The sequence below is a fragment of the Bos mutus genome, chromosome 21 (genome assembly GCF_027580195.1).
Source record: "Bos mutus isolate GX-2022 chromosome 21, NWIPB_WYAK_1.1, whole genome shotgun sequence".
Classification (NCBI taxonomy): Eukaryota; Metazoa; Chordata; class Mammalia; order Artiodactyla; family Bovidae; genus Bos; species Bos mutus.
In genome coordinates, this window is record NC_091637.1 from 55,818,089 (window position 1) to 55,844,640 (window position 26,552).

At 44.8% G+C, this 26,552-nt stretch overlaps 1 protein-coding gene across 3 annotated transcripts in view; it reads right to left on the reverse strand.

Moving 5' to 3' along the window:
• The window catches only part of FBLN5 (fibulin 5), a 93,055-nt gene extending 73,687 nt beyond the window's left edge, over positions 1-19,368 (reverse strand). Inside the window, exons 1-5 of one of the 3 annotated variants that reach the window (XM_014483125.2) lie at positions 19,255-19,368; positions 18,871-19,092; positions 14,913-14,967; positions 12,559-12,610; positions 8,333-8,587 (exon numbers count right to left, since the gene is read on the reverse strand). In XM_014483125.2, the coding sequence (XP_014338611.1) occupies positions 8,333-8,587; positions 12,559-12,610; positions 14,913-14,967; positions 18,871-18,887 (379 nt within the window). In that variant the 5' untranslated portion in view covers positions 18,888-19,092; positions 19,255-19,368. Of the gene's footprint in view, positions 1-8,332; positions 8,588-12,558; positions 12,611-14,912; positions 14,968-18,322; positions 18,669-18,870 lie in introns of those variants that run through there. The other 2 variants (XM_005910254.3, XM_005910253.3) reach the window with 2 other exon arrangements.
• Between the last annotated feature and the right edge of the window lie 7,184 nt (positions 19,369-26,552).

Consider the following 26,552-nt stretch of genomic DNA (forward strand, 5'->3'; position numbering starts at 1 on the left):
GGGATCTTTGAAAAGAAATCTACAACCTGCCTCAACGATGAAAGAGGAGGTACAATCATCTTCCTACATATTGGGAACCACTGAACATCTTTGAGAACCACAGTACCAGGCACCTACCACTAATTGCAAACACATGTGGCTAAACAGGCTGCAATGGTCCACTCGGCCCTGGCCCCAGAAGGTGACAGCAACCTCGTGCCCTCCTGCCCTGCAGCAGGGCTTGCTGGAGACCTGGCCTTACACTCGCTTTCGCCAGAAACAACCACAGCAGGGCTGGAGCTGCGGCGGCTCAGAGTCCACGTTTCCCCATCCTCCTGCAATACCGCTTGCTCTTCACACATAACTGGCTAATCCCAGAATGGAACATGATGAAAAGAAACATGACCAGACCAAGGAACATAAGGTGAGAGCCAAGAAAAAGTTGTGGTTCATTGAGAAAATGGCCATGCTAGGCAGCAGGGAAGTGCCTACCACACACACAAAGGCCCAGAGAGTTCCCGTTCAGCCCCAAGGCCAGCCAGTGCCCTGACCTCACCGCGGTCAGGGTGAGGTCACCTAGGCCTCACCTAGGCCAATCCCTGCAGCCAGCTACAGCTGTGGGTAGGTCGGGCTTCCTCATAAGTGGAGGACTGGCATGGTCCCAGCAGAAGATGTCACTGAGTACGTGGGCTGGTTGAAACACACAAGTAGAGAAGGACCACATTACAAGCAATCCAGGTGGGAACAAGTTAACAGAAAACCCAGGCTGCCTGGACACAACCATCATCTTCCCCAAGGACCAGGGATTGAAGAAATCATCTGGTCTAGGGCATGTGTTTTGCAGACCAGTGAAGCCATGGACCTGTTTCTCAGAGTAATGCTTTTAATTGCATAAATTATATTCATAGGATTATGAAAGAAACCAATAATACTGGAAGTTATCAAAATATTTTTTAAACAAATGTATAATATATCTTAGAAATGACAAGGTTGAGTAGTAGGTCTAGTATCTCCCACAATTTTGCAGTGATGGCAAGTGGGACTATTTCAAAATACATCAAGATCTTCAAAGTGTGTCAGAATAACTGGTACAGCTCTAATGTGATGTATAAATATCTGTGCTTCTCTTGTCAATACTGCCACAGGTATTGCTAAGCGTCCTGTGGTTTATTGCCTATATAAAGGCAGATAATGTTAAATTTCATTAGAAGTTAGTAGGGAAAAAAAGATGAAAACCGATCTGCTAAATTCTATCCACAGATCCCATAGTAAGACCTCTAATCCCTGCTTTTTACAGATAATAAACCTTAGGTCAGAGAAGCCAAGTGACTTTCTTAATATCACTAGCTAATCTGGGAATCAGAGAACATTTCTTACTGATGTCCTAACTTTACCGCTACAACATGATGCTTCAATTTAGGCTTTAAAAACATTTCTTTGGGGCTTTTTGTTTTTGTTTTTCAACAAAAATAAAACATTCTTCTAACAAATTTGAACAATATGGGAATTACATTAAAAATAAAGTTTCTACCTTTCTTCAAATACAGGCCTATCTAAGGGTAGATAGATGGGATGGTAGCTTCCCTGGACCAGCAGCATCTCATCATCCAGGAGCTTCTGCAAAATGTGGAGCCTCAGGCCCCACAGCAGACATGCCAAGTCAGATCTTCCCCACAGGTGACTCTGGGGCACATTCGTATGTGAGAAGAGCTGTCCTGGACACCCTCCTGGAGTCCCTTCTCTGCTGAGTTCCCCTTGGAAGCACAAGTAATGCCAATTCCTGCCACCAAAAGTGGTAAGAATCCAACCCTCCATTCTCTAAAAGGCCTGTACTCTCTTCTTGTTGTTGCTGTTTCTGCTGCATAACAAAGTGAATCCGCTCTGCATGTACACATGTCCCTTCCCTCTTGAGCCTCCCTTCCATCACCACTCTCCCATCTCACCCCTCTAGGTCATCACAGAGCACCAAGCTGACCTCTCTGTGCTATACAACAGCTCCCCACTAGCTATATATTTTCTGCTTGGTAGGGTATAAATGTCAATGCTACTCTCCCAATTCATCCCACCCTTTCCTTCCCCTCCGTTCACATGCCCATTCTTTACATCTGCATCTCTATTCCTGCTCTTAAGTCTAACTCCCAGAGGAAAGAATAAACAATAGCAGAATAACAAGACTAGGAATATGGAGTAGCAGAATTCATCACAGAATGATAAGATCTGACACACCCAAAACAGTATAACAACTATTAACCCTTACAGAAAGCCAGCCTCCATGCTAGACAAGTTATGTGAACTATCTCAGTGAAATCTCACAAATATCCTATACTAATAATTGATTCTGTCATCCCGGTTTACAGATGGAAAAACTGAGGTTCAGAGAAGTGAAAATGTTTGCTCACTATCCCAGCCAGTGACTAGGAAAGATCTGAAGCAAGATGGGACAACCTGAGTGCGGGCACTGCACATGATCAGGCTTCCTAAGGCCCAGTTCACAGGGACATCTGAACAAATCTGTATCCTGCTTCCACCTGGGTCCCCTCCTCCCTGGGCCTGCCTGGTCTGGTCCCAATTCAGCAGCTAAAGAGCCCAGTGTCTCAGCTTCCTGTGCTTCCCTCCTGGTCTCATCCTGAGGACTTGGTTTCAAACCTGTATTTTAAAAAATATGAAGAAAAGCCTGCAGGAGCTGCCCCATCCAAGCACTCCTGCCCTTGTCTTATCAGCTGGGTAGTTTGTTTTATTTCACAATTAAATAAATTCAGGGTTCACCAGCATCTCAAAGCACAACCTGACTGAAGTCTCATAAAGTACTAAACTGGGCAAAGCCCAACAAGGTCTGCAAGGTGAGTGAGTACCAAGCTTAGTTTTAGGTCATTTTAAAGGTTTTCAAGAATTAGGACCTTGGGTCTTCCCTGGTGGTCCAGTGGTTAAGACTTCTCCCTTAACCACTGAGTACAGATTCAATCCCTAGTCGGGGAGCTAAGATCCTGCATGCCACACACAGCCTGGCCTAAGACATTAAATAAATTAAGTTATAAAGATTAAAGCTTCCTTGCAAAAGAAAAAAGAAGACCAGATATCAATTAAAAAAAAAAATTAAGGCACTTAATACATTTTCAGACTTGATGACTCTCTACAAGTTATCATCTCAAGACCTGAGAATCTTTCTTTTCTCAATTAACATTTACCGAGCGATACCCTATGCAGACACTGGGTGAGATATTTTCACATGTTATCTGTGAAATACGCATTGTTGTACCCATTTTACTGATGAAGAAACTGAGGCCCCAGTCTCTTACCTAGGAAGTAGCCAAACCAAGGTGAATATCAAGGCCTGACTGGCTTCTAAGCCCAGCCCTCTTCACTCCAGGAAACAGAGCCTTTTCCTGTCTGCCTTCTCTTCGAAAAATCTCAGGAACCTATCAGAGGCCGCCAAGTATTTCAGTTGCTTGTTCCATGACTAATCGCCCTTCCTTGACGGTAAGCTCTGAAGACAGTCCCATGGCTGTGCCCAGACTCCCTGCCCCCCTCAGCGCCTAAGCCAGAGCCTGGCACCAACGAGGTGCTCTATAAACAGGGATTGACTACATGTTGGCTGACTTTCAGGAAAAATAACTCAAGAGAATGCTTCAGGCCAATGCCATTCATCTTCCAAAAGGATCCATATGTGTTCCTCTCTGCCTGCTCAGGCGCTTTGATCAATGAGAAAACCCTGGGCCAGAAGGAAGAATAAAGATATTGCTTGTAACTTCACAAATGACCAGAGGAATTCCTGTAGTCCCTGGGGCAGTGTGGTTCTAGTAAAAGGCTGCTTTCTCAATTGCAAAACGTCTCATGAGCATTAGTTATTGGTGGAGTCCCTAGTTTGGCCACAGAGCCAAATTGATTAGCAAAGCCAGAATGAAGAATGTCCACCCAGAGAGGTGACAAGTTAAGCCACAAAGGAAACAGACAAGCCTAAAAGAGTGGCATCAACATGAGGAACCTTAGCCAAAGTCCTGTTCTCAGAGGCAGTGTGATGGTAGAAAGGTTCCTGAGTAGGGGTTCATATTCTGAATGCCTCAACCACTCAGCTTAGCTCACCCCTCCCTGAGTCCTCAGCATCAACCCTGTTAGCCCCACAGCATCCTGCCTTTTAGGTACCAGTTCCATCCTCCTTGCCAATTAACCAAGTCCATCTGGTTCTCCAATCTCTGAGATGCTGACCATCAGCTCTCCCAAGGGGCCAGGATCCAAGGGACACACTTTAACCAGCCATGGGTCCCACTACCCTCACAGAGGTTGCCCTGGTGCTGAACATCCCCAAGCCAAGATGCCGGTTTTCTTGATGACACAAAACTTTCTTGGTTCATGTAATTCTTGTGTCACTGTTCACTAAGCCTGCAGAGGTCCTGAGTGATCCAGGTTTACATCTAGGGGTTTGTGGACTCAAACCTGAGGCCAAACTTTGTTCCAGAAGGAGCAGGGTCTAGGGATCTCCCAAGTAGAACCGAAAACAGAGAGGTCAAGAAGGAAGCTCAGAGGCTCAGGGGACCTGGGCTCCGAGTCTGGCCCTGCCCGGCCTGCAGAGACAGAGGACAAGGAAGGAAATTGCTGTCTTGGAAGTGGGTACAAAACCCAGAAGGAGCAAACCTCAGTGAAAGTGTCCACTTGCTTCTTTAAGCTGGACTTACTTACAGTTGATATGCAGAAACCGGACATGCAAAGAAGAACAAGGACACTACCTAGAAAATAACTGGCCCCAAAGTTAAACTTAAATTGGATCAAGTCTCTAGATCTAACTATTACCAGTTTACAGAAAAATAGATAGGATGAAGAAATATGCTAAATCCACTCCAAGAACACAGCAAGCAAGATAACAAATGTAGGAAATTCTACAGGACAGACAACTCAGCCTCTTCAACAAATAAGTGCGAAAGAGTCAAAAAAGATTAAGAAGCTGGTAAGAGACTTGTTGATCAAATGTAATTTGTAGACCTTACTTGGATCTGATTCTAAAAAAAAAAAAAAAAAAAGGACATTTATGAAAGAATAACAGAAATCTGAACTCTATCTGGATATTAAATGATAAAAAGGAATTACTGTTAATTTTTATAGGTTTGACAATGGTATTGTGGCTATTATTTTTTTAAAGAAGCTTTATCTCTTAGAGACAGATACATTTTGAAGTATTTAAGGATATAACGATTTGATTCCTGATATTTGCTTTAAATTGATCCACTGGGTCAGGGTAAAGAAGAAACAAGAGTGGGTCTATATTGACAATTACCAAACTGGGTGACAAGTAGGTAAGTGTTCACTTTGTTTCTTCTGCTTTTGTCTAGGTTCAAAGTTTTACAGAACAAAAATTTATTTACCAAAAAAAAAAAGGCAAGAGAAAGCCCTAGTTTTTCATCAGGGATCCAGGACTGACTCCTGTGAGGCTTGAACCTTGACCTTGTTCAGCCTCAGCTTCCTCATCCAGAGCCTGAATGGGTTCAAACCCTGGGTCAGCCCCCACCTGCTGTATGTACTTAGACAGATTCTTAACCTCTCTGTGCTTCAGGGCCAAAGAGAATAACAACAGGCCTGCTGTATAGGCTTGTGGTGAGGATTCAACATGTTCATTCAGGTAAGGATCCCAGCACACAGCACCATGTGCTTGCTATTATTACTACTGCTGCTGCTGTTCCTGTTGTTGAGCATTTTCTGTGTTGAAGAGGAGGAGGAGAGGCCCCTTGGACATGTGGTCCTCCTCTCCCACAACATCCAAGTTTGAAAAACAATAGATACATGCATATGTACAACAGAATCACTTTGCTGTACACCTGAAACTATCACAACATGGTTAATCAACTACAATCCAATATAAAAGCTTAAAAAAAAGAGGGATTCCTTGGTGGTCCAGTGGCTAAGACTCTGCTCGCAATGTAGGGGGACCAAGTTCCATTCCTGGTCAAGGAACTAGATACCACATGCCACAACTAAGAGTTTGCATGCCGCAGCTTAAAGTTCCTGCTTGCTGCAATTAAGACACTGCTAAACCAAAGAAATAAATACATTAAAAAAAAAAAAAGAATACCCAAGTTTCAGAAACACTTTCCAATTCTCCACATCACACGCCACTTACTCTAGCTTCCTCCACAGGATCAGACCTACGTTCACCCCCTCACCTCCTCTTTTCCCAGCAATATCCCCCTCTGGGTTCCTTCGGTTCCTCCCCACCTTCCCCCCACCCCCCACCCCCGCCCCAGCCTTGCTTCCCCGTGGCCTGTTCCCAGGCCCCGCCTCTCTCATTCCTCCTGGGGCCTCCTCCCTCTGACGTCCCCTCTCACAATGCCCAGAAGAACCAGTGTAAACCAGGAAAGGCGGGGTGGGGTGAAGGGAGGCGGGGAGGAACCCGGGACTTATAAATACATAAGGCTGAACTTTTCGGAAGTGGACGGCCCGGTGCCAGTCCTCGCTAGGGTTCCTGGATTGTATTCTCCTTACAAAAGGGCCATTATGAGGCTCCGCATCTCCCGTGAGACAGGTTGGAGGCCGTAAAAGTGCTGACGTCACAGGGACCGGGAGATGAATAGGGTTCCCAGCCGCGTGCTTATTCTCCAGTGCTGGGATCCTGGGAAGAGGGCTTCAGGGGAGGGGTCGCTTTGGAGTTCCCAGCTGTCCCCCAGAAGGGGTCTTCGGGACTGCCTCACGGCCACCGAGACCCGCCCCCGCTGAAATCCTGGAGTGACTCACAGGGTCCTGACAACCCCTTCCTCACTTCAAGATGTGCACGTGGTCACTCGGCTTCTCCAGCCCCACAGGACATCCTGAAGAGCAGCTCCCCACCCCCCAACTCTCTTTCTCTGCCTTTTCTTCCAGATCATTCCTTTTCTACCAAATGAGAGCAGTCACGTAGGCGAGTGAGGAAAACGTAGGGTGCTGTCAGCAGAGCAGGACCCCCATCCTACCTTTGTAATTACCTTTCTTGGTGGAGTCCACATCCCCGTTTTTATAGAATGAAGAGGCTGTGGTTAAAGACTGTTAAAGTCCCTTTCAGTTACACTGGCCTATTGTCCTAGTGGTCATAAGGAAGTGCATTACTATCTTCCCCACCAGCACTTCAGTCCGTGACTTGATTGGGTCCTGTATTCTTTTTCCTTGAACACTCATCTATATTCAACGTGACCATCAGTCAGCTCTTGTCTCTCTCTCTCTCTCTCTCACACACACACACACACATATTTTAGATCAGTAAGAATAGAGAAGTTTGGACAAGGCGTATCCAATTTTCCCTTTTGCTCTGAAAGACACATTGTTTGCATATTATTTGCATGTAGTCAAATGAAAATGCACACTCATTTGCATGGTCATATAGAAGACATGACAAAATCACCAACACACCTCCCCAGCAGTAGGTTACAACACCACCTTCAGAACCCTGGAATGGGACCAACATCAATCTCATTAAGTACCCTGATGGTCTCACAAACTTCCAGGGCACAGGAAGGAAATATTAGAATTTCAATTCATATTTTATTTTGATCACATTCTTTAAAATTTTCTATGTCTCACATATGCTTTACACTCCTCAAACCATATGAGACTAACAGGATATGTATGTAATTTATAAACATGCATGTAATAAGGGTCCAGGTTCAAAAAGATTTTGCAGATGGAGCATATGATCAAAAAACTTTGGAGCGATCATCACTCTAGACCTACCTTCCAATGTTGGAAACAGTTGCAAAGTTTTGGTCCAACCAAAGCTTAAGCAATGAGGGGGGATACTGGGTAACCCTCCACGAAAGCCACACTGGCCCACAGAGCTCCAGCACTCCCCCAGGCACCATCACAACACTTGCCAACAGCCTGGGGACCTCATGGCATATGGCATCTCCTTCTTCCCCAAGATCCACTCACACTATGAGCTCCCATCTACAAGGTTCCGCTTGGTCAAAAGACTGGTCCCCACCCAAGGAACCCACTTTCTTTCCAGAACAATTGGCCTTGTCCCTCAAGGCTTCTTTTCTTTCAGGAGCAAACATTCCATTCAAGGGTGTGTGATGCTTAAGGCTCTAGAAAGCTAGTCCTTTTTAGATCTTTAGATCCTCTCTCTGGGATTCACTTAGTATGTTTGACCGAATATACTTGTTACTGAACAGAGAAAAAACATGAGCTTGGTCTTCAAATAGATAGATGATAGATACAATTGAAAGACAGGTAGGTAGATAATAAATACGTAGATGATAGATAAGATAGATAGGTGAATATATAGATGAAAATAAAGCGAAGACAAAGTGGCTTTCTGGAGACGACCTTGGGCTGGACCTGCTGGACAGGAGCGTGGCTTTGCCAGCCTAGAGGAAGCCTAGGATGCTGGGCTACTCACCCACACACTGGTTGCTTTCATCCATCTGGTATCCAAAGCGGCATATGAGAGGCCTGGAGATGGTGGGGTAGTTTGGAGCTGACAGCGGGGGTGCAGCTGCTGGGTAAGAAGCTGAGTAGGGGTTGGAGTAGGGGTTGGAGTAGGGCCCTCGGTACACGGGGTTCGTTCGGGGGATGCACAAATACCCGCCGTTTTGGTTGACACACATCATGTCTCCTCGGCAGGCCTCAGGGATGGTCCGGCATTCATCAACATCTGCAAGGCCACAGAAAGGACAGGTGTTAGCAGCCCCTCAGCCACATGGTGCAAACTGAAGCAGAGCTCTGTGCTGACAGCACCAGGAAGGACCCCAACCATGATTTACCAGCATCTGCTCCCAAATACGTAGGGCAGTGCCTGGCCCATCACCATCTGGTACTACCCAAATATTAGCTGAACTGAATCAAATTGACAAGTCATCAAATACCCGCTACCCTGGACTGTCACATGCTTGATCCAATTAACCAATCCATCATGCGTTCGGTCCTGTCCAACTCTTTGCAACCCCATGGACTGTAAACCACCAGGCTCCTCCGTCCATGGGATGTCCCAGGCAAGAATACCAGAGTGGGTTGCCATTTCCTCCTCCAGGGCATCTTCCCCACCCAGGGATCGAACCCACATCTCCTGCATCTCCCGCACTGCAGGCAGATTCCTTACTGACTGAGTCATCAGGGAAGCCCCACATGCTTAACACTTTTCTCTAAATGAATCCACATTGTAAACCCAAGTGTGCATATTTTTTTCATCTTACATGATGATAGCAAATGAAAAAAAACACTATCAATTGTGAAAAATAGAAGGTAAGAGTAAAAATAAAATATAAAACTATTAAAATAAAGAGTGTTTTTCTGTGGATGTATCACCCAAAAGCATCTCAGGTACTCTTGTGTGTCCATACGACACTCAGGAAACACTGGGATGGTTCTCATCATTGTACTCAATTCTATTCCAAATAACAGCTAGGCAGGGAGAAAAAGTCCCTTGTGTCCAGAAAGACAAGGCTTGGCCAAGAGTGAGTTACTTGTTAGGAAAGTGGAGACTTACTTGAGAGTCAGCTCACACGGTGCCAACAAACAGGGCCCGCTTCCAGCCAGGCTGGTGCTCAGTCTGTTGTGTCTAGAGTTGGGGGTGGGGTTTGGGGGTGGGGGTAAGTTCTCTAGAAAATCAGCCTTGCTGGGCGGGGAACAGAGGAGGCCCGGACTGGGTTGCCAGCAGGAGCAGCTGACCTGACCCTCTCACCAACCTTGGGGGGTCTGTTCTCCGTGGGACCAGAGGCTGGGGGAGAGGGCCCTGAATCCTGACAGCTCACCCCGCCACCTCCTCCGAGAGACTCGTGCCAACTCCCCCCTCAGCAAAGGGAAACATGGAGCTCCATTTTCTAGCTGTAAGCCTGAAATCATCATTTAAACTGGGGGGCCAGGGAAGACGGCTGTCATCCTTCTCTGCATCCACTGGCACATCCTCACGCCCCTTCACCTTGAGTCAAAGCAGGAGCCTGGAGCTTCCAAGTCATGGTTTTGTTCCTCACTACCCATCATTCTTTTCAACCCTAAGCTCAGAGATTACAAATGATTTGGCCTAAATCAAATATAATTTAAAAGGTAAATATATTCCCAAGATGGGAGCCGTATTCTTTTTCTATACTCTATGCTTCGTCCACAGCACGCTATTCTATACTCTGATTGTCTCTCTGGTCTTTGCTGATGCTGTTCCTACCACTTGGGATGCTATTTCTCGGGATCTTATTCATCCTTCAACACCCAACTCTATGCTTCATCCACAGCACACTATTCTATACTCGATTGCCTTCCTGGTCTTTGCTGATGCTGTTCTTACCACTTGGGATGCTATTTCTCGGGATCTTATTCATCCTTCAACACCCAACTCAAATGTGACCTCCATGAAGGCTTTCTTTATTGACCTCAGACAGAAGGCATCACTCTCTCCCTTACTTCTCGAGGGGACATCACCTCATCTTGGCAATGACTTTATTCCACTCTGTACAGCTCACTCCGCCTAGGTCTACCACCCCCACTAGATGGCGTGCTAGGAGAAGAGCCCTAAATTGTCCTCCTTGGAACCTGCATCCCTGCTGCTGGCTCAGCTGGTAAAGAATCTGCCTGCAATTCAGGAGACCTGGGTTTGATCCCTGGGTTGGGAAGATAACCTGGAGAAGGGAGAGGTTACCCACTCCAGTATTCTGGTCTAGAGAATTCCATGGACTGTACAGTCCATGGGGTTGCAAAGAGTCAGACACAACTGAGCAAATTTCACTCACTTACTTGGAACCTGTGACTACATTAGGTTACAAGACAAAGAGGAATTAGGCATGGATGGAGTGAATTTAAGGGTTTCCCAGGTGGCTCAATGGTAAAAGAATCTGCCTGTTAATGCAGGAGATGCAGAAGATGTGGGTGCAATCCCTGGGTCGTAAGGATCCCCTGGAGGAGGAAATGGCAATCTATTCCAGTATTCTTGCCTGGAAAATTCCATGGATAGAGGAACCTGGAGGGCTACAGTCCACAGAGCTGCAATTCCAAGGAGTCAGACACAACTGAGTGACTGAGCATGCATGCACTCACAGAATGGATTTAAAGCTAATCAGAAGACCTTGAGATGAGAGGATTATCTGGGATTATCTGGGTGGGCCCAGGGAAATCATACAAATCCTTAAAAGTGGAAGAAGAGGCGGAAGGATTGGTCAGCGAGATGAGGCAACAGAAAAAGATGTGATTAGAAACATGTGAGGGACTTAACTTGTTGGCTCTGCAGGCGGAAGACCAAGGAAGAGGCCAAGGAAGAAGGTGGCCTCTAGAAACTGAGAAAGGCCTTCAGCTGACAGCCAGCAAGGAAACAGGGCCATCAGTCCTACAACCGCGAGAAACTGAATTCTGTGGAATGTAAATCAGTATAGCCACTACGGAATACAGCGTGGAGGTCCCTCCAAAAGTTAGAACTAGAAATACCATACAATCCAGCAATTCCAATTTGGGGTATATATCCAAAGGAAATGAAAATAGAATCTTAAAGAGATATCTATACTGCTATGTTGATTGAAGCATTTATTCAGGCTAGCCAAATTATGGAAATACCCAAAATGCACATCAATGGATAAAGTTCATAACGATAGATGTGATATTATTATCAATTAATATCATCATCATATGAATAATATAATATTAATAATAATCATATGACTATTATTCAGTCATGAGGAAGAAGGAAAAGCTGCCATTTGCAACAACATGGATAAACCTTGAGGGCATTATGCAAACAGAATTTATGAGTTTAGGCAAACAGAGAAAGACAAATGCTACAAGATATCACATATGTAGAATCCAGAAAAGCCAAACTTAAAGAAACAGAGAGTAGAATGGTTGTCATCAGGGGCTTGGGGGTGGGAGAGATGAGGAGATGTAAAATGGTACAAACTTCCAGCTAGAAGATAAGTTCTAAGGAACTAATGCACAGTATTGTGAGTATTATGAACAATACCTATTGTATACTTGAAAAATGCTGAAAATAAATCCTGAATGTTCTCACCACAAAAAAAAAAAAAGGTAATTATGTGACAGGAGGGAGGTGTGAGCTCTAAGCTATGATGGTCGTCACACTGGAATACATAAGTGGATCGAGTCAACACACTGTACACCTTAAACTTGGACGCCATCGTATGTCAATTATATCACAATCAAAATACAAGAAAAAAGAAACTGAATTCTGCCAGCACCATCATGAGCAAGAAAATGGATTCTTCCCTCCAGTCTCCAGAAAGGAACAAGGCCCTGCCAACACTTCAGTGTTAGCCTGGTAGAACCCCCATCAGGCTTCTGACCTGTACATCTATAAGATCATATAGTTGTACTGTGTAAGCCCCTAAGTTTGTGGCAATTTGTGAAGGCAGTCCTAGGAAACTGACGCAGATGGGGAGCTCCTTGATGGCGGCGATCAAGCCTTCCTCATCTTCGCCCTGTCGCACAGGGCTTACCAGTGCTGGGCACAAAGAAGGTGGCCAGCGGAAGAGCTCATTGATTTCAACCATCCCGTGGCACTGTTTCTGCCCATTTCTGTGGGCAAGGCTGGTACAGACTTGACAATACTGAACACCAGCTGAGAGAGAAACGGCCCTGCGATGGCGCTGTGGCTGCACCCCCGCCCTGCGAAGGACCTTCAGGGCCTCATACCTAAACACTGTCCTGACGAGCGGTCCAGGTCAAAGCCGTTAGTACACTGTTGCTGCAGGAAGGAAGAGAAAAAGGAGAGGTCATTTTACTTTTTTTTTTTTTTTTTTACAGAAGCATTCTAACTGCATCACAGAAAGTACAGGAAATGGGTAAAGAAACAAGGCATTTGTAACACCAACATCTGTGTTATAACTTAGGTATTTTTATTACAATCATTTTACACCTAGCATCACTTTTTAAACTCCCGCATCATTGTATCAAAATGCCCAGTTTTAGCAAATGGTTACTGGGGCCTTTTCCTGCTCTAGTTCTGAAGAGCAATACTAATCACATCTGATGTGCCCAGCGAGGCTTGCCCTGTACTCACCCCTTCCTGGGAGAGAATATTATTGCTTTAAGGTCAACTACTCTCTTTCTTTGGGGGCTATTTAACTCCTTTCCAGTGCCCAGCATGAGTTCTTTGGCCCCTCTGAAATCTTGTACCTGATTACAGGGTCTGTGTATAAAATAAATCTACACAGTGATGTAGTCAGTTTTCTAAGAGAAACAGAATTGGGGAAGTTCTTCCGTTTTAACCTCAGGAAGACAATTACACAAAGATGCTTCCAGAGATAGCCAGGTCTCAACAGCCCCCGAGGGTTGCAGGCTTCCCATACAACTTGAGTTACAACTTCATGCATTTAGAAAAATCTCATGGGCTCAACAATCAACCTCTAGAGCTGACATGTTACAGGAATAAGTCAAGGAGGTGTGGTTTTGCCTGGCTTTCCCTATGGTTTGGGGGGAGTTAAACTTCCCTGAGCTATGGGTTGATATGTGGAGATGGTAGATTCAGCTGCATTCCTGGGAGTGGATTCAGGTATCTTAGGGCCTTGGGGCAAAAGAAATGGAATGAATGAGCCAGGAGGCTGTGCCATAAAGTTCAGAAAACCAGTATATGTGGTAAGTCTCAACCTTCGTTTGCTAAGTGCAGGTGTGGGTTCAAGTCTACTGACTGGCTTCCAACTCTCACTCCAGCCCCCACTCACTGCATAACTTTTCTATGCCTCGGTTTTCTCATCTGTAAAATGGGGATGATAGTACTTACATCTGAGTGGTTGTAAGGACTAAATTGTTAATGTGCCTAACATGCCTATAATGCAATAAACACTATATTATAAACACGGCCCTCTCTGGATCTAGATGCCAACTGTCACCACAGAGCTATAATGGAGAATGCCAAGACCTTTCCAAGGCCTAAAAGTCTTTGGTGGGACTTCCCTGGTGGTCCAGTGGTTGGGGCTTTGCCTTCCAAGGCAGGCGGTGTGGGTTTATTTCCTGGTCAGGGAGCCAAGTTCCCATATGCCTTGTGGCCGAAAAAAATGAAACGTTAAACAGAAACAATACTATAACAAATCCAATAAAGACTAAAAAAATGGCCCACATCAAAAAATTAAATCTTTGCTACTTTTCTCAAGATTCTTTCCACCACCAATGAAATCTATTTCAAAATTCTTAATTTTGAAAAAACATTTAAAGGATGTGATCAAAACAAATGTGAATTAAAATTCTAAGATCTCCTTCCTAGACCCTGAAAGTTTGGGAGAGCATTGAGTGTTTGGTTGGTCCTGTTTCAGGGCTCTGGTGTACACAGCTGAAACCAACAGTTGGAGGGGCTGTGTTGGTGATTTTGTCCTGACTTCTATATGTTCATGTACATGCATGTGCATTTCCATTTGACTACGTGGCCCCTCAGCCCTGCTCAGAGGTGGGGCTTCTCTCATTTCTGAGCTGGAGATGCAGAAAGGCTGCCCTGAGCTCCTTAGGAGGGATCTGCCACATTTCTCAAGAGCTGACACAAACATCACTTTTGTAAAGTCAGGGATACTGCAGGCTTCTCCACATAGCCCCGCAGGAGCTTAAGATCCCCCTTCACACTCTTCCCAGGGGTCTGGGCCAGAGCCGGGTCTTCACTGGTTGGGAGCTGAGTCACCCTTCCTCTGCCCACCTCCTCCAGTCAGGACACATACACACACATGGGCAACACGGGGAGAACAGAGAGGCACCACTGCCCAGAAACACTAGAACATGCTTGAGTTTTTAGCACTTACCCAACGAACACAAATGAGGCAGCATGATCTGATTATAAGAGCCTTGGATGGCAAATCAGGACACCAAGGTCCCAGCCCTGCCACTTACAAACTGCACCAGCTGGGGCAAGTCTCAGCTTCCCTGAGCCCCAGCCTTAACCTCTGTACAATGAAGAGCTAGGCTCAGGTAAACGACACGATCCTAGGATTCTAAAATGCATGGCTGGACACCCTCAGCCTGTTTTTTAACATACTTCACGACAAGTAACAAAATAAAAATCTTACCTGTGCATTCCCAGGAGTTGGAAGACAGAGAGCCAGAACGGTCACGGTGAGTATCCTGTGGGAAGTAAGAAGTTGACGTAAACGCCCAAGACACTTCCAGCGCCCGGGTCTGGGGTTATATCTGCATCTTGTGCTGCCCGTGTGTTTACAATGGTGACCCCACCTTGTGCTTGTATTTGGAGGGTGAGGGGCGTGCTCGAGTAGCCGGGGACATGCCAGATGTCCCAACCATCCCGAAGAGAACTACGCCCCTTCCACTGGTTTCATATCAACATATCAACACAACATAATGTGTTAGATGGCATTTTTTAAATAATTGAAAAAAATTTTAATGACATGATTGATTTACAACATTGTGTTAATTTCTGCTGTATAGCAAAGTGATTCAATTATATACATATGTTCTTTTTCATATTCTTTTCGATTATAGTTTATCACCAGATATTGAATATAGCTCCCTGTGCTATACACTAGGACCTTGGGTTTTTTTGTTTGTTTGCCACAGTGTATGACTTCAGGTGGCATTAAAAACAAACAAACAAAAAAATCAGGGCTTCCCTGATAGCTCAGTTGGTAAAGAATTTGCCTGCAATGCAAGAGACCCCAGTTTGATACCTGGGTCAGGAAGATCTGCTAGAGAAGGAATAGGCTACCCACTCCAGTATTCTTGGGCTTCCCTTGTGGCTCAGCTGGTAAAGAATCCACCTGCAATGCAGGAGACTTGGGTTCAGTCCTGGGTTGGGAAGATCCCCTGGAGAAGGGAAAGGCTACCCACTCCAGTATTCTGGCCTGGAGAATTCCATGGACTATATAGTCCATGGGGTCGCAAAGAGTCGGATACAACTGAGCAACTCTCACTTCACTTTAAAAATAAACAGTTTGACTGCTTCAAAGAACAAACCTAACACCCACCACTGTGGTATTAATAATGTATTCACCACTGCTTGACCTTCACTCCTGACCCAAGGGGACTTGCCTGCGTTTTGAACATCTTCACTCTGAAATGACTACAGCGTGAAGGAGCCGTTGTGCCCCCGGATGATGAAAGTACAAATGTGAAGCATGTGAGTTCCCCGGAATGGAGGTGTCACAGGGAACACACACGCTCCCAGAGTGCACCTCACACAGACCCAGATGGAGGACAGGACATGGGGACCCAGGCAGCCCCAAGAAAAAGGAACACAGTGGACACTTAGAAGGAGGTGCCAAGAAACTGTGCATCCACTTTATATCCATCAGGTGGCTATAGCCAAAAAAGCTCAAAGCTAGTAAGGCTGTGGAGAAACTAGAGCACTTGTGCACTGTTGCTGAGAAGGTATGCTGATGCAACCACTATGGAAAGCAGTCTAGAGGTTCCTCAAAAAATTAAAAATGGAACACTATATGATCCAGCAATCCCACGTCTGGGTATACACACAAAAGAACTGAAAACACAAGCTCAAAGAGACTTTTGTACACCCCTGTTCACAGCAGCATTATTCACAACAGCCAAAAGGTGGAAGCAACCCAAGTGTCCATCACCAGATGAATAAACAGTGTGTTACACACATAAATGGAATACTATCAGCCTTAAAAAGGAATTCTGACAAGTGCTACAATACGGATGAATCTCAAGGATCTTATGCTAGGTGAAACAAGCCAATCACAGACAGACAAATACTGTTTGATTCCATTTATATGAGGGACCGAGAGCAATCAAAATCATAGACAGAAAGCAGAATGGTGGGCGTCAGGGGCTGGAGGGAGGAGGGATTAGGGAGTTGTTGTTTGTGGGTATAGAATTTCAGTTTTGCAAGATGGAAAGAGTTCTGGAGATTGATTGCACAACAGTGTGAATGTACTTAACACTATTGAACTGGACACTTAAAAATCGTTAAAATGGTTTTTAAAATAATCTATGCAAATACAGAGCTTTATTTGGTGCTATTATTACTGAGTTCAATAGAGGGTTTATCTGAGCAACTACTACTTGCAGGCAGAAAAACTACAAAACTGACACAGACGCTGCTCTGGAGAGCGGTTTGAGGGGCCATCTGAAACAATAACGTCTAGACACTTTGGTTAGGGCATGGATAGAAACACCCAATGAGCACCAGGAGAGCCAGGCTGGGGCTAGAGAAGGTCAGGGAAGACTTCCTGGAGGAGGTGACCTCAAAGGCTTCTTCAGTAAAGCAGTGGACCTGGGACCTGCTTGAATTTAGTGACCTGTTACGATCAATATACACCTTCACTTTACAATCCCTCCCTTTAGAAAAAGAGAGTTCAAAAGACTACAAAGCTCACTCAATCCATGACACAAGGTTCATAGGAATGAGAAACGCTGGGCTACTTGGAGAGCCCCAGAATTAAGGTGAGGTTCAGAGGAAACAGGACCCTGATGTGGTGCTAGGAGAGGCAAGCCCACTCCCTTCATCTAATCCTCGACCTGAAGAATAATGACCCTAAGAGTCCACAAGCTTTCGTTTCATCTCAGCGCCTGCACGAGACAGGTTCTAGAACGCCGGAGACAGCTCTGACCTTATAAAGTGCAGAGCCAAATCCCAGGGCTTTTTGATATTTGCAAAGGCCAGATTTATATCTGGAAGGAATGAAAGAACAATAACAAATTTATTTTCCAGGCTGTATATTATGAATTTCAATGTTTTCCTGTTTCTTCACATGAAGTTTCCTTTCGGTTGGTTATAAAACCCTGTCTCATTTTTGTTGGAGACAGAACAGGCTGACTGCACATAGTAGACTTCAAGACCTAGTAGAAAAGGCATGCTAACCCCACGTCTCCCCTACCCCTGACTCCCCCGCTCCCTTTGGCCAGAGGGCAGTCCCAGGACAGGTCTCCCCTGAGAGATCCCGCCCCAAGCCCAGCCTCCTGGAAGAGCCCCAGCTGGGGCCTGGGGGCCAAGTAAGCTCCAGGCTAAATGAGACAGTTTTCCAAAAATGAAATAACATCCAAGCATCCCTGCTCTGACAGTGTCACAAACAGTTACGTTTGTCATGAAAAACTCCAGAAAACTCCAAGATAAATTAACTACAGGAACCCTGGGGATCCTCTGATGTTCATAACTGGTCCCCGGGACTTTCAAAAACAGGTGGGTCCACCTATTTTGTGTTCCATCCTCAACTGGGAGGAAAACCAAGAGGGACCAACCAGATCTCAAATCTCAGGACTGTCTGTCAGAGAAATTCTGGTCCCCGATCCAGGATGACAGGATTACAGCTCCATTTTCAGCACACACACACACACACACACACACACACACACACACACACACAAAATCTGTCTAAAGAAGTTACGTTCTCAAGAGTTCCCTGGATAAAAACTGCAGATGTAATCCAGATAAAGTTCTTCAAGTTTGAAGGATCACTTGACTGGAACTGCAATTTCCTTAAAGAATATCAAAATGTTTGCTTACATGCGTTTCTGTCTGCAGTCCCCACTTTTCATTGGCTCGAGACTTCTGGGTCGCATGCCCTTTGTGAATCCCACACAGACATAGAGCAAATCCAGCCCTGGGAGGTGCAGCTAGCTTGTTCGCTGGTCCAACAGCCGATGCAGCAAAATAACTGCTAGTGAACTAGTAACTGATCTCTCAAATTAAGAAAAAAAATTTTTTTTCTTTTTTTAAATTAAAAAAAGAACAAAAAAAACGGCACACAAATCTGCGGCCCTTTCGGAAAAGAAAGAGGAAAACCAAGGTCTGAGATTTTTGCTGTGCTCTGTCGGATGCTGGCTTCTGAAACTGTCTTATAAAATACCCACTCCCAAAAGAAGACTTCAAGATGGAAATTACAGAGGCGCAGCTTTTTATAATTAACAATATCATTGCATCACTAGCTAATGCCTTTTCCAATATCCTGACACAGCCTGAATCACGGCCATAGCCATTTTCCACCCATCGAGTTTTGAGTAAGGTTTCCAGACCCTGGAGGGAAAAAAAAAAGTCCGGAGCAGAGAACGTACCTTTTGAATCCTGGCATGTCCAAGATGCGTGGGCAGGAGAAGCAGCTGGTGGGGAAAAAGAGGAAGAGCTCTCAGCGCCCGCGGGACCCCGGAGGAGCAGTTCCTGAACTTCGGCCTCCTCTGGGCCTGTGGGGCTCGCCGAGACTTTTATTCCAGGGGGGCCGAGCCGAGGCGTGGAGAGGAACAAGGGGAGAGCCTGGGTCCTCCGAGCCACTGGAGAGCCTACAGAGAAAGCACCTGGTTTTGCTTAGCCCTCTTCAGTAATTCAGCATTAAACCAATTGGAGGAGGAATGTTAAAAATGAACACTTCATTTTCTAAGTATGTTAAACAATGCAAATGGGGCCTCAGTCTGGACACAGCTGGTTCAGATTACAGCGCTCACCAACTGGCTAGACTCCTCACAACAATCTTGGGGCGTCTGCCAGGACCAAGTGCTCAGCGCTGGGAGGAGAGCCCTTTCCCGGCGGAGCAGTCGCCCTCGCTTGGGCTCCCAGCATCTCTATGGAGGCGATTGGCGGGCAAGTGCAGGAGGGTGGGGTGCGGGGCGGTGGGTGGGCGGGTGGCTGGGAGGGCCCGTTGACCCTTTACTTCCCACCCGGGGAGGAGGTCCCCGTGGCTGGGCAGTCGTGGGCCGAGGCGGGGGCGAGGATCTAGAGCATCAGCACTTCGCCGAGCCGTCGGGACACCCGGGAAAGTGACTCCCACCCTGGGAAAAGACTGACTCGAACTCGTGACAAACAGCGACAGGGACTAGAGTCTTTTGATTTATTGGGAAACCAGACCCATCGAAGCAGAGGCTTGGGGTAAGCCGCGGGAGACTCAACGATTTTCCAGAAGGGGTGGGGAGCTTGAGGGAGTGGGAGAGAGGAGGAGGATGGAAACTGGCTGACACGAACTCCAGACGTCAGCTTGTGCAATGCAGATCGGAGAGGACACGCTCAGGCCCGGCCTCATCCTGGGATTCTCAGGGCCATGTTCTTGCTTGAATCAAAATTTGTCCCTGTACCAAATCAATGATTTGGACACCTTAAAGGTACACAGCGTTGTATATCAAGTACATCTCAATAAATCTGGGAAAACATTTTTAATTGAAAAAAGGTGTCCCTTGGCTTGAAAGTGATTTTAACAAGTAACCAGGTGATTTGAAGAGAAAGTCAGGGTAAAGCAGAATGACGGCCAATAATAATAATAAAAGCACTACTCTGAGTCCTTTACATCCGTTACATTGGTGGTTTCATACTATTTCTTTTTCTTTCTTTTCCTTTGTTTTTTAAGCATTGTCTGTGGATCTGTGCTCTCAGTTGTGTCCGACTCTTTTTCAACCCCATTCCTCTGTCCATGAGATTCCCCAGGCAAGAATACTGGAGTGGGTTGCCATTTCTTCCTCCAGGGGATCTTCATGACCCAGGAATCGAACTGCATGTCTTATGTCTCCTGCATTGGCAGGCGGGTTCTTTACCAACTATGCCACCTGGGAATTCCTTTTTAAGCACTAGATCCTTTTTTATCAAATGAAATTTTACTAAAGACCGTATTCTTTTCTTTTCTTTCTTTTGCCGTACCATATGGCATGTGGGATCTTAGTTCCCCAATCAGGGATAGAATTTGAATCCCCTGCATTGGTAGCATGGAGTCTCAACCACTGGACCACCAGGAAGTCTCAGTCTCTATACTTTAAAAGATGAAAATGGATTGGTAGTAGTCCAAGCCCCTCCTTCCCCACCTGCATCTTCCCTTGGGCCCCTCAACACAGCCCTACCTCCAGCTGAGAAAGCACTGATGAGATTCTTTTTTCTCTTTATAAGTCTGTGCATAGGAACTATTATCTCCACTGTGTTGGAGGCGGTTAAGAGAGGTTAGTTTACTCCCCATGATAACACAGCTATTGATACCACTGAGACTCCAAAGACTGCATACTTAGCCTTTTTAAAGGGCTTTTTTTTGGTTAGTAAATGGAGTCCTCCTCATGAAAATACATTTGACAAGAAAGGCGAAATGTTGATGGTTGTTGAAGCTGAGTGTCCATTATACTATTCTATTTACTTTATATGTGTTGGACATTTCCCATAGTAAAGTATTTTTAAAATATATTTACAAGGTTGTTCATTGCTTGGAATAGCAAAAAGTATGAAGAGACATATCATCAATCAATTAGGTATCAATAGGGTTAAATAACGTGCAACCGATAGAAAAAATAGAAACCAATAGAAAAAAGTGGACATATAATAGTACATACTAGATGACAACTTTAACATGGAATTCAAAATAAGGTAGTAACTGGGAGCGGGCACAAGGGAACTACTCCACGCTGGTAATATTTTAATTAGTCGTCTAGATGCTGGCTCCACAGGAGTGGGTACACTTCAGATTTGTGAAATCTTTGATTTGTAAGGTTCATTAATATTAAAAAAGAAAAGAAAAAAAGATCTGTGAAGTCTTATGTATGTTGCACTTTATTTAAAAAAAGAAAAAGACTGAAACAGTTCCTTATGGAACTGTGAGTCATTATGGACTAATAATGAAAGGTTTCTAATAAATTTTGTAGATCAAAATGGAAGAGTATCAGTAATTTCACATAGATCAAACTAATATATTAATAAATATATCAATACATTGTAGAACTGTGTGTAAAGCATGTCACCATTTGAGAAAAATGTATAGGCACAAGTTCTAGCTTGCATATGTATAGAAAAGACTACTCTAGAAGGATATGGGAAGAACTGTTAGCGTTTTTTGTCTCCTAGGAAGGAAATTGTGTAGGCAGATGGGAAGGACATATAAGAGAAGAATTAGCCCTTTCCTGCTTACCTTTTGCTATAATTTGAATTGTGTACCATGTACCATATTGCACCTATTTAAAATATGAGGCTAATTTAATAGTATACGGTATTTGTGTAGAGCTCTTTGGTGGGGTAGAAAGAGGTTTAAATGACTTAGTCCATCACTTCAGTTATATTGTCAACCCTTCTGAAGGATAAGGAAAGAGAGGAAATCAATATGACTGCTTTCTACATGAGCAAAAGGAGTCTTGAAGGCAAAACCGCCCAGAGATCCATCTTGGACCAGAGATCCTTCCCGCCTTAAAACTGTGGGATTGGAATAGAGGAGAGAATAAGCATTTCAATGAAAGTCTGAGTCTTGATTTTTGCCGATTATCTGATGGGTGACCTTGGACAAGTCACTTAACATCTCAGTTTCCTCACCTGTAAAATGGAGATACTATTTATGTCTCGGTGGCTGTGGGAATGAAAGAAAGAGTTAGTCACTCAATTGTGCCCTACTCTTTGTGACCCCATGGACGGCAGCCCACCAGACTCCTCTGTCCATGGGATTTTCCAGGCAAGAATACTGGAGTGGGTTGCCATTTCCTTCTCCAGGAGATCTTCCCAACCCAGGGATCAAACCTGGTCTCTTTCACTGCAGGCAGATTCTTTACGGACTAAGTGACGAGGGAAGCCCTTTACCCTAATGATGTCACTGTATCTAAATTCCCACCCATACACACTGCTCTCCAAAATACCTTTAATAACTAGTAAATTATCCACTTCCATGGGTGAAACAGCCCCACTCACTGTTGAACAGGTCAAATTGCTAGAAAGTTCTGTCTTGCATTGAACCCAAATCTGGAAAAGACCCTGATGCTGGGAAAGACTGAGGGCAGGGAGAAAAGGGCGTGGCAGAGGACAAGATGGTTGGATGGCATCACCAACTCAGTGGACATGAGTTTGAGCAAACTCTAGGAGATAGTGAAGGACAGGGAAGCCGGGTGTGCTGCAGTTCAGGGTTGCAAAGAGTCGAAAGACTGAACAACAGCAATGGGTTACTATCTTCCATGGATTCTATTAATAATTCTTCCCTCTGCAGCCATGGGCTATTCCCTCTTCTATGTAATCAACTTCCTTTTCGTGAAAACAGTTCTGCCCCTTGCCCCTACTGGTATCTTCTTCCCCAGGCTGAACAACACCCTCCCCACCAACCCTGCCCATGTCACATGACCCTGCAGCAGCTGAGTCTGTCTCCTCCCTGGGCTGCATCGCCTCTTGGTTCGCACTGAACTTGCACCAGTGAAATAACCTGCAGTCCACAGACTGTTCAACACCGTCTCCTCCATCCCACACTTGGGTTGCTAATTTTTTTTAAGGGAGACAAGCTCTGCACACATCTCTATTAAGTTTTCATCCATTGTTCAGGATCTTTTTTCAAGATGACTTCTCCTGTCTAAAGTATTAAGTATCACTCTCAGCTTTAACAACTACAGATATGTTGATCTTGACTGTCGTAACTTTATCAGAATTATCAATGAAAAATTTACTGGGACAGGTGCTGGAGTGAAGCCCTCAGTCCAGGTTGGCACAGATCCACTTATTTTGTCAACATTTTGGGGCCACTGCTGATTGTCTACTTTGGGGTGCCACCAACTCCTCTCACTCAGCTTACATTTCTGCAACCTGTCCACAGAGACTGGGTGAGAGACTTTGTCAGATGTCCTGCTAACATCAAAATTCACTTTTTTTTAATCACATTTCCTGATTTAGCAATTCTATTTTAAAAAAGAAAATGAGATTTGTTGAGCATGAACTGCCAAGTGATTGTGGTCGGTTTCTCAGAACTTCTTTTCCTAAGAGTTCTTTGTTTTTGGTTTTTCATTACAAAATAAGGATCTGAACCTCTGCCCCACCTCCCATCATCAGAATCAAATACATCATAACTACAGAACAGCATACAACATGTAAACTGTAGTATAAATGTAAATGGTTATCACCTGCTGAATGGAACTTTCCTGGCTCTAGTGGAGCTCAATTTGTTCACAAGGCCATGGGTTGGAAGACAGATGGACTTTTTTTTTTAAGATAATACTTTAGGATTTTCCTGGCAGTCCAGTGGTTAAGACTTCACCTTCCAATGCAGGGGGTGCAAGTTCGATCCCTGGTCAGGGAGATAAGATCCCACATGCTTCATGACCACAAAAAGTAAAACAGAAACAATATATTGTAACAAATTCAATATAGACTTTAAAAACAGTCCACATCAAAAAAAGGTTTGTTTGTTTGTTTTTTTTTGAAAAAAGATAATGCTTCAAATTGGTGGCTGGGGATTCACAAAATTAGACAATGATAGATTTTGATGATTAATACTAAATTGTTTATTTTTTCACTGTCAAAAAATAACTACATTGCAATGTCTTTATAGAAACAAATTCAAAGTGGAGAAGGGGGTAATATTAAATGTCCACGGTTGTGCTAGGCTCTCCACACACCCTCTCCTTTGACTCCCGCAATAACTCTGTCAAATAGGAAAACTCTTCTTATTGCAGAAGGAAAAACAAACCCAGAGAGATCAGAGCCACACAGACACTAAAGAGTCCAGATTCAAGCCAAAATCAAGCCAGATGGTTCTAGAACCAACATTGGCTCCGGCTGACCAAGCCTTGCTTCCCCTGACTTTGCTCTTATACAGCTGGTTCCTACCCTTCGCCCTAGCTCCTCAGGAACACCCCGGAACTCCCGGGGCTCTTCTATCATTACCATCTGTTTCTATTTTCTTAGCACCAATATAGTCTTTTCTTCTCATATTGTCCAAACTTGGCCCCAAACAGCACAAAAACTAAAATGACAGCCAGTGTTGAAGAATAGCATCGGGCAGCAGCTCCACTCCACAGGTCCTCCTACCCTCGGAGGCGGGAAGTTGTTGTCCTGATGCCCCAGTGGCTTCCGCTCTCCTCCTCCCTCCAGCAGACTTCTCAGTCAGTCACCTCCTCACCAGCTAGGCCCGACTTAACCCTCTGAAATCTCACCATGTCCCACCAATTCTCCCAAATGGTGCTCCCTAAGTCTCCTAGTGATCTCACGGCCGAAACAATGACCTTTACTCCGTTCTAATATTCCTTTGTCTCTTTTGTTGCAGGAAAGAGAATGGGGCATGAGAGAATGGTCCTTTCCCAGGTGACGTCTGAGTCCCTGGGACTGCCACCGAGTGTAGGTTCTTGGCTTCTGGAAGGAAAGAGTTCAAGAAAGAGCCACAGTAAAGCCAAAGAAGGTCTACTCGGAGGAAACACACTCCATAAACAGTGTGGGGCATCTCGAAGGGTAAAGGAAGCACCAGGGTATGGGGTTGTCAAGTTTTATAGGGATGGGTAATTACATAGGCTAATGAGTGGGATGAGTATTCCAGCTGTTTTGAGGGATGGGGTGGGGATTTCCGGGAATTTTATTAGTTCACGGGAGTGAACTTTTTGACCTCTACAGTCCGAGTGCCTGTGGGTGTGTCATTGAGCACGCTGATGTGTTACAGTGAGCTTATAATGAGGCTCAAAGTCTAGTGAAAGACAACTCGCCCGCCATCTTGGACCTAGTTGGCTTTAATCACTTTATGTCATGTCCTTGGGCTATGTCATTCTTTTAAAGGATGTGCCCCTTTCCTGTCTCACTTTGAAGTGTTTGACCGTTGATGACCCATCTTCTCTCTTGTGTCCACGACTCTAAGTTACCCTGGTTTTCCTCATGTGACCCTGACTACACTTTCTCCAGACACAGCCCCTTTTATCTCCTCCTCCCTAATAAGCAAAGAGTTCCACAAAGTTAGATCCAGCCTCTCTACTCTTTCGTACTACCCTCTTGTCCTGGGATCACTGGTCCCATAGCTACTATAGGACCTAGGTCTCATAAACTGTCAGCATTTTACACACAACTCTAAATAAATTCCTCTCACATCCCTGACTTGTCTCTTGCTCTGCAGACCCAAATGTTCAACTACTTGTGGAGTATTTCCCCCAATCCATTTCTACTCCTGACTTAGTGGACACATCTCCTGTCTTATCAGACACGTATTAGTTTACTCCCATGAACTAATAAAAAAATCAAAATGATTCCATCCTAGTGGTGGTTTTTGGTTTGGGGGGAATGGCTACCCACTCCAGCATTCTGGCCTGGAAAATTCCATGGGGTCGCAAAGAGTCGGACATGACTGAACAACTTTCACTTCACTTCACTTTGAAGAGTGGTGGTTTGTGGTTTCTTTTTCTTCTTAATAGAAATAGCTCAATATTATGTTTGCTAGTAAAATGACACATGTTCTCATATTATGCTGTATAGGTTGTAGTGCAAATATTTTCCTCAGTTTGTCTTTTGCCTTTTAATCTTCTTTATGATATTTTTGCAAACATGTTTTGCATATTTAAGAATTTAGATGACTTCATCCCATCCTTCATGGTTTCTGCCCTCCTTGACATGCTTATGTTAAACAAACAATGACCTTTAAAAGTATTGGTTCTATTTCTCTGGAGAGGCTGGACAAATACAGGACTCTAAGCTAAAGCTTTTAACCTTGCTGAGCTTCAAGTTGTCAGCTGTAAAATGGGCCCGGTGGTTAAGATCCAACACTTCCAAAGCAGGGGGCACGGGTGATTCCCTGGTCATGAAGTCAGATCCCACATGCCTCACAGGGCAATGAAAAAAAAAGCGGCAGGGAGCAAAAATATATCACGGTACTGTAAAGGAGATAGTGTTCATAAAGCACCTAGTAGATGCCGAGGCACAGTAGGCCCTCAGAAAAGGTTAGTTCTTTCTCTCTCTCCTCCTCTCTCCCTCTTTCTCTTTCCCATGAGGCACTGATTGGTCAGCAGTGCCAAGTACAAACCCCTACCAGTCTTGAGAATGTTAAAAAAGAACATTGTCTCAAGGA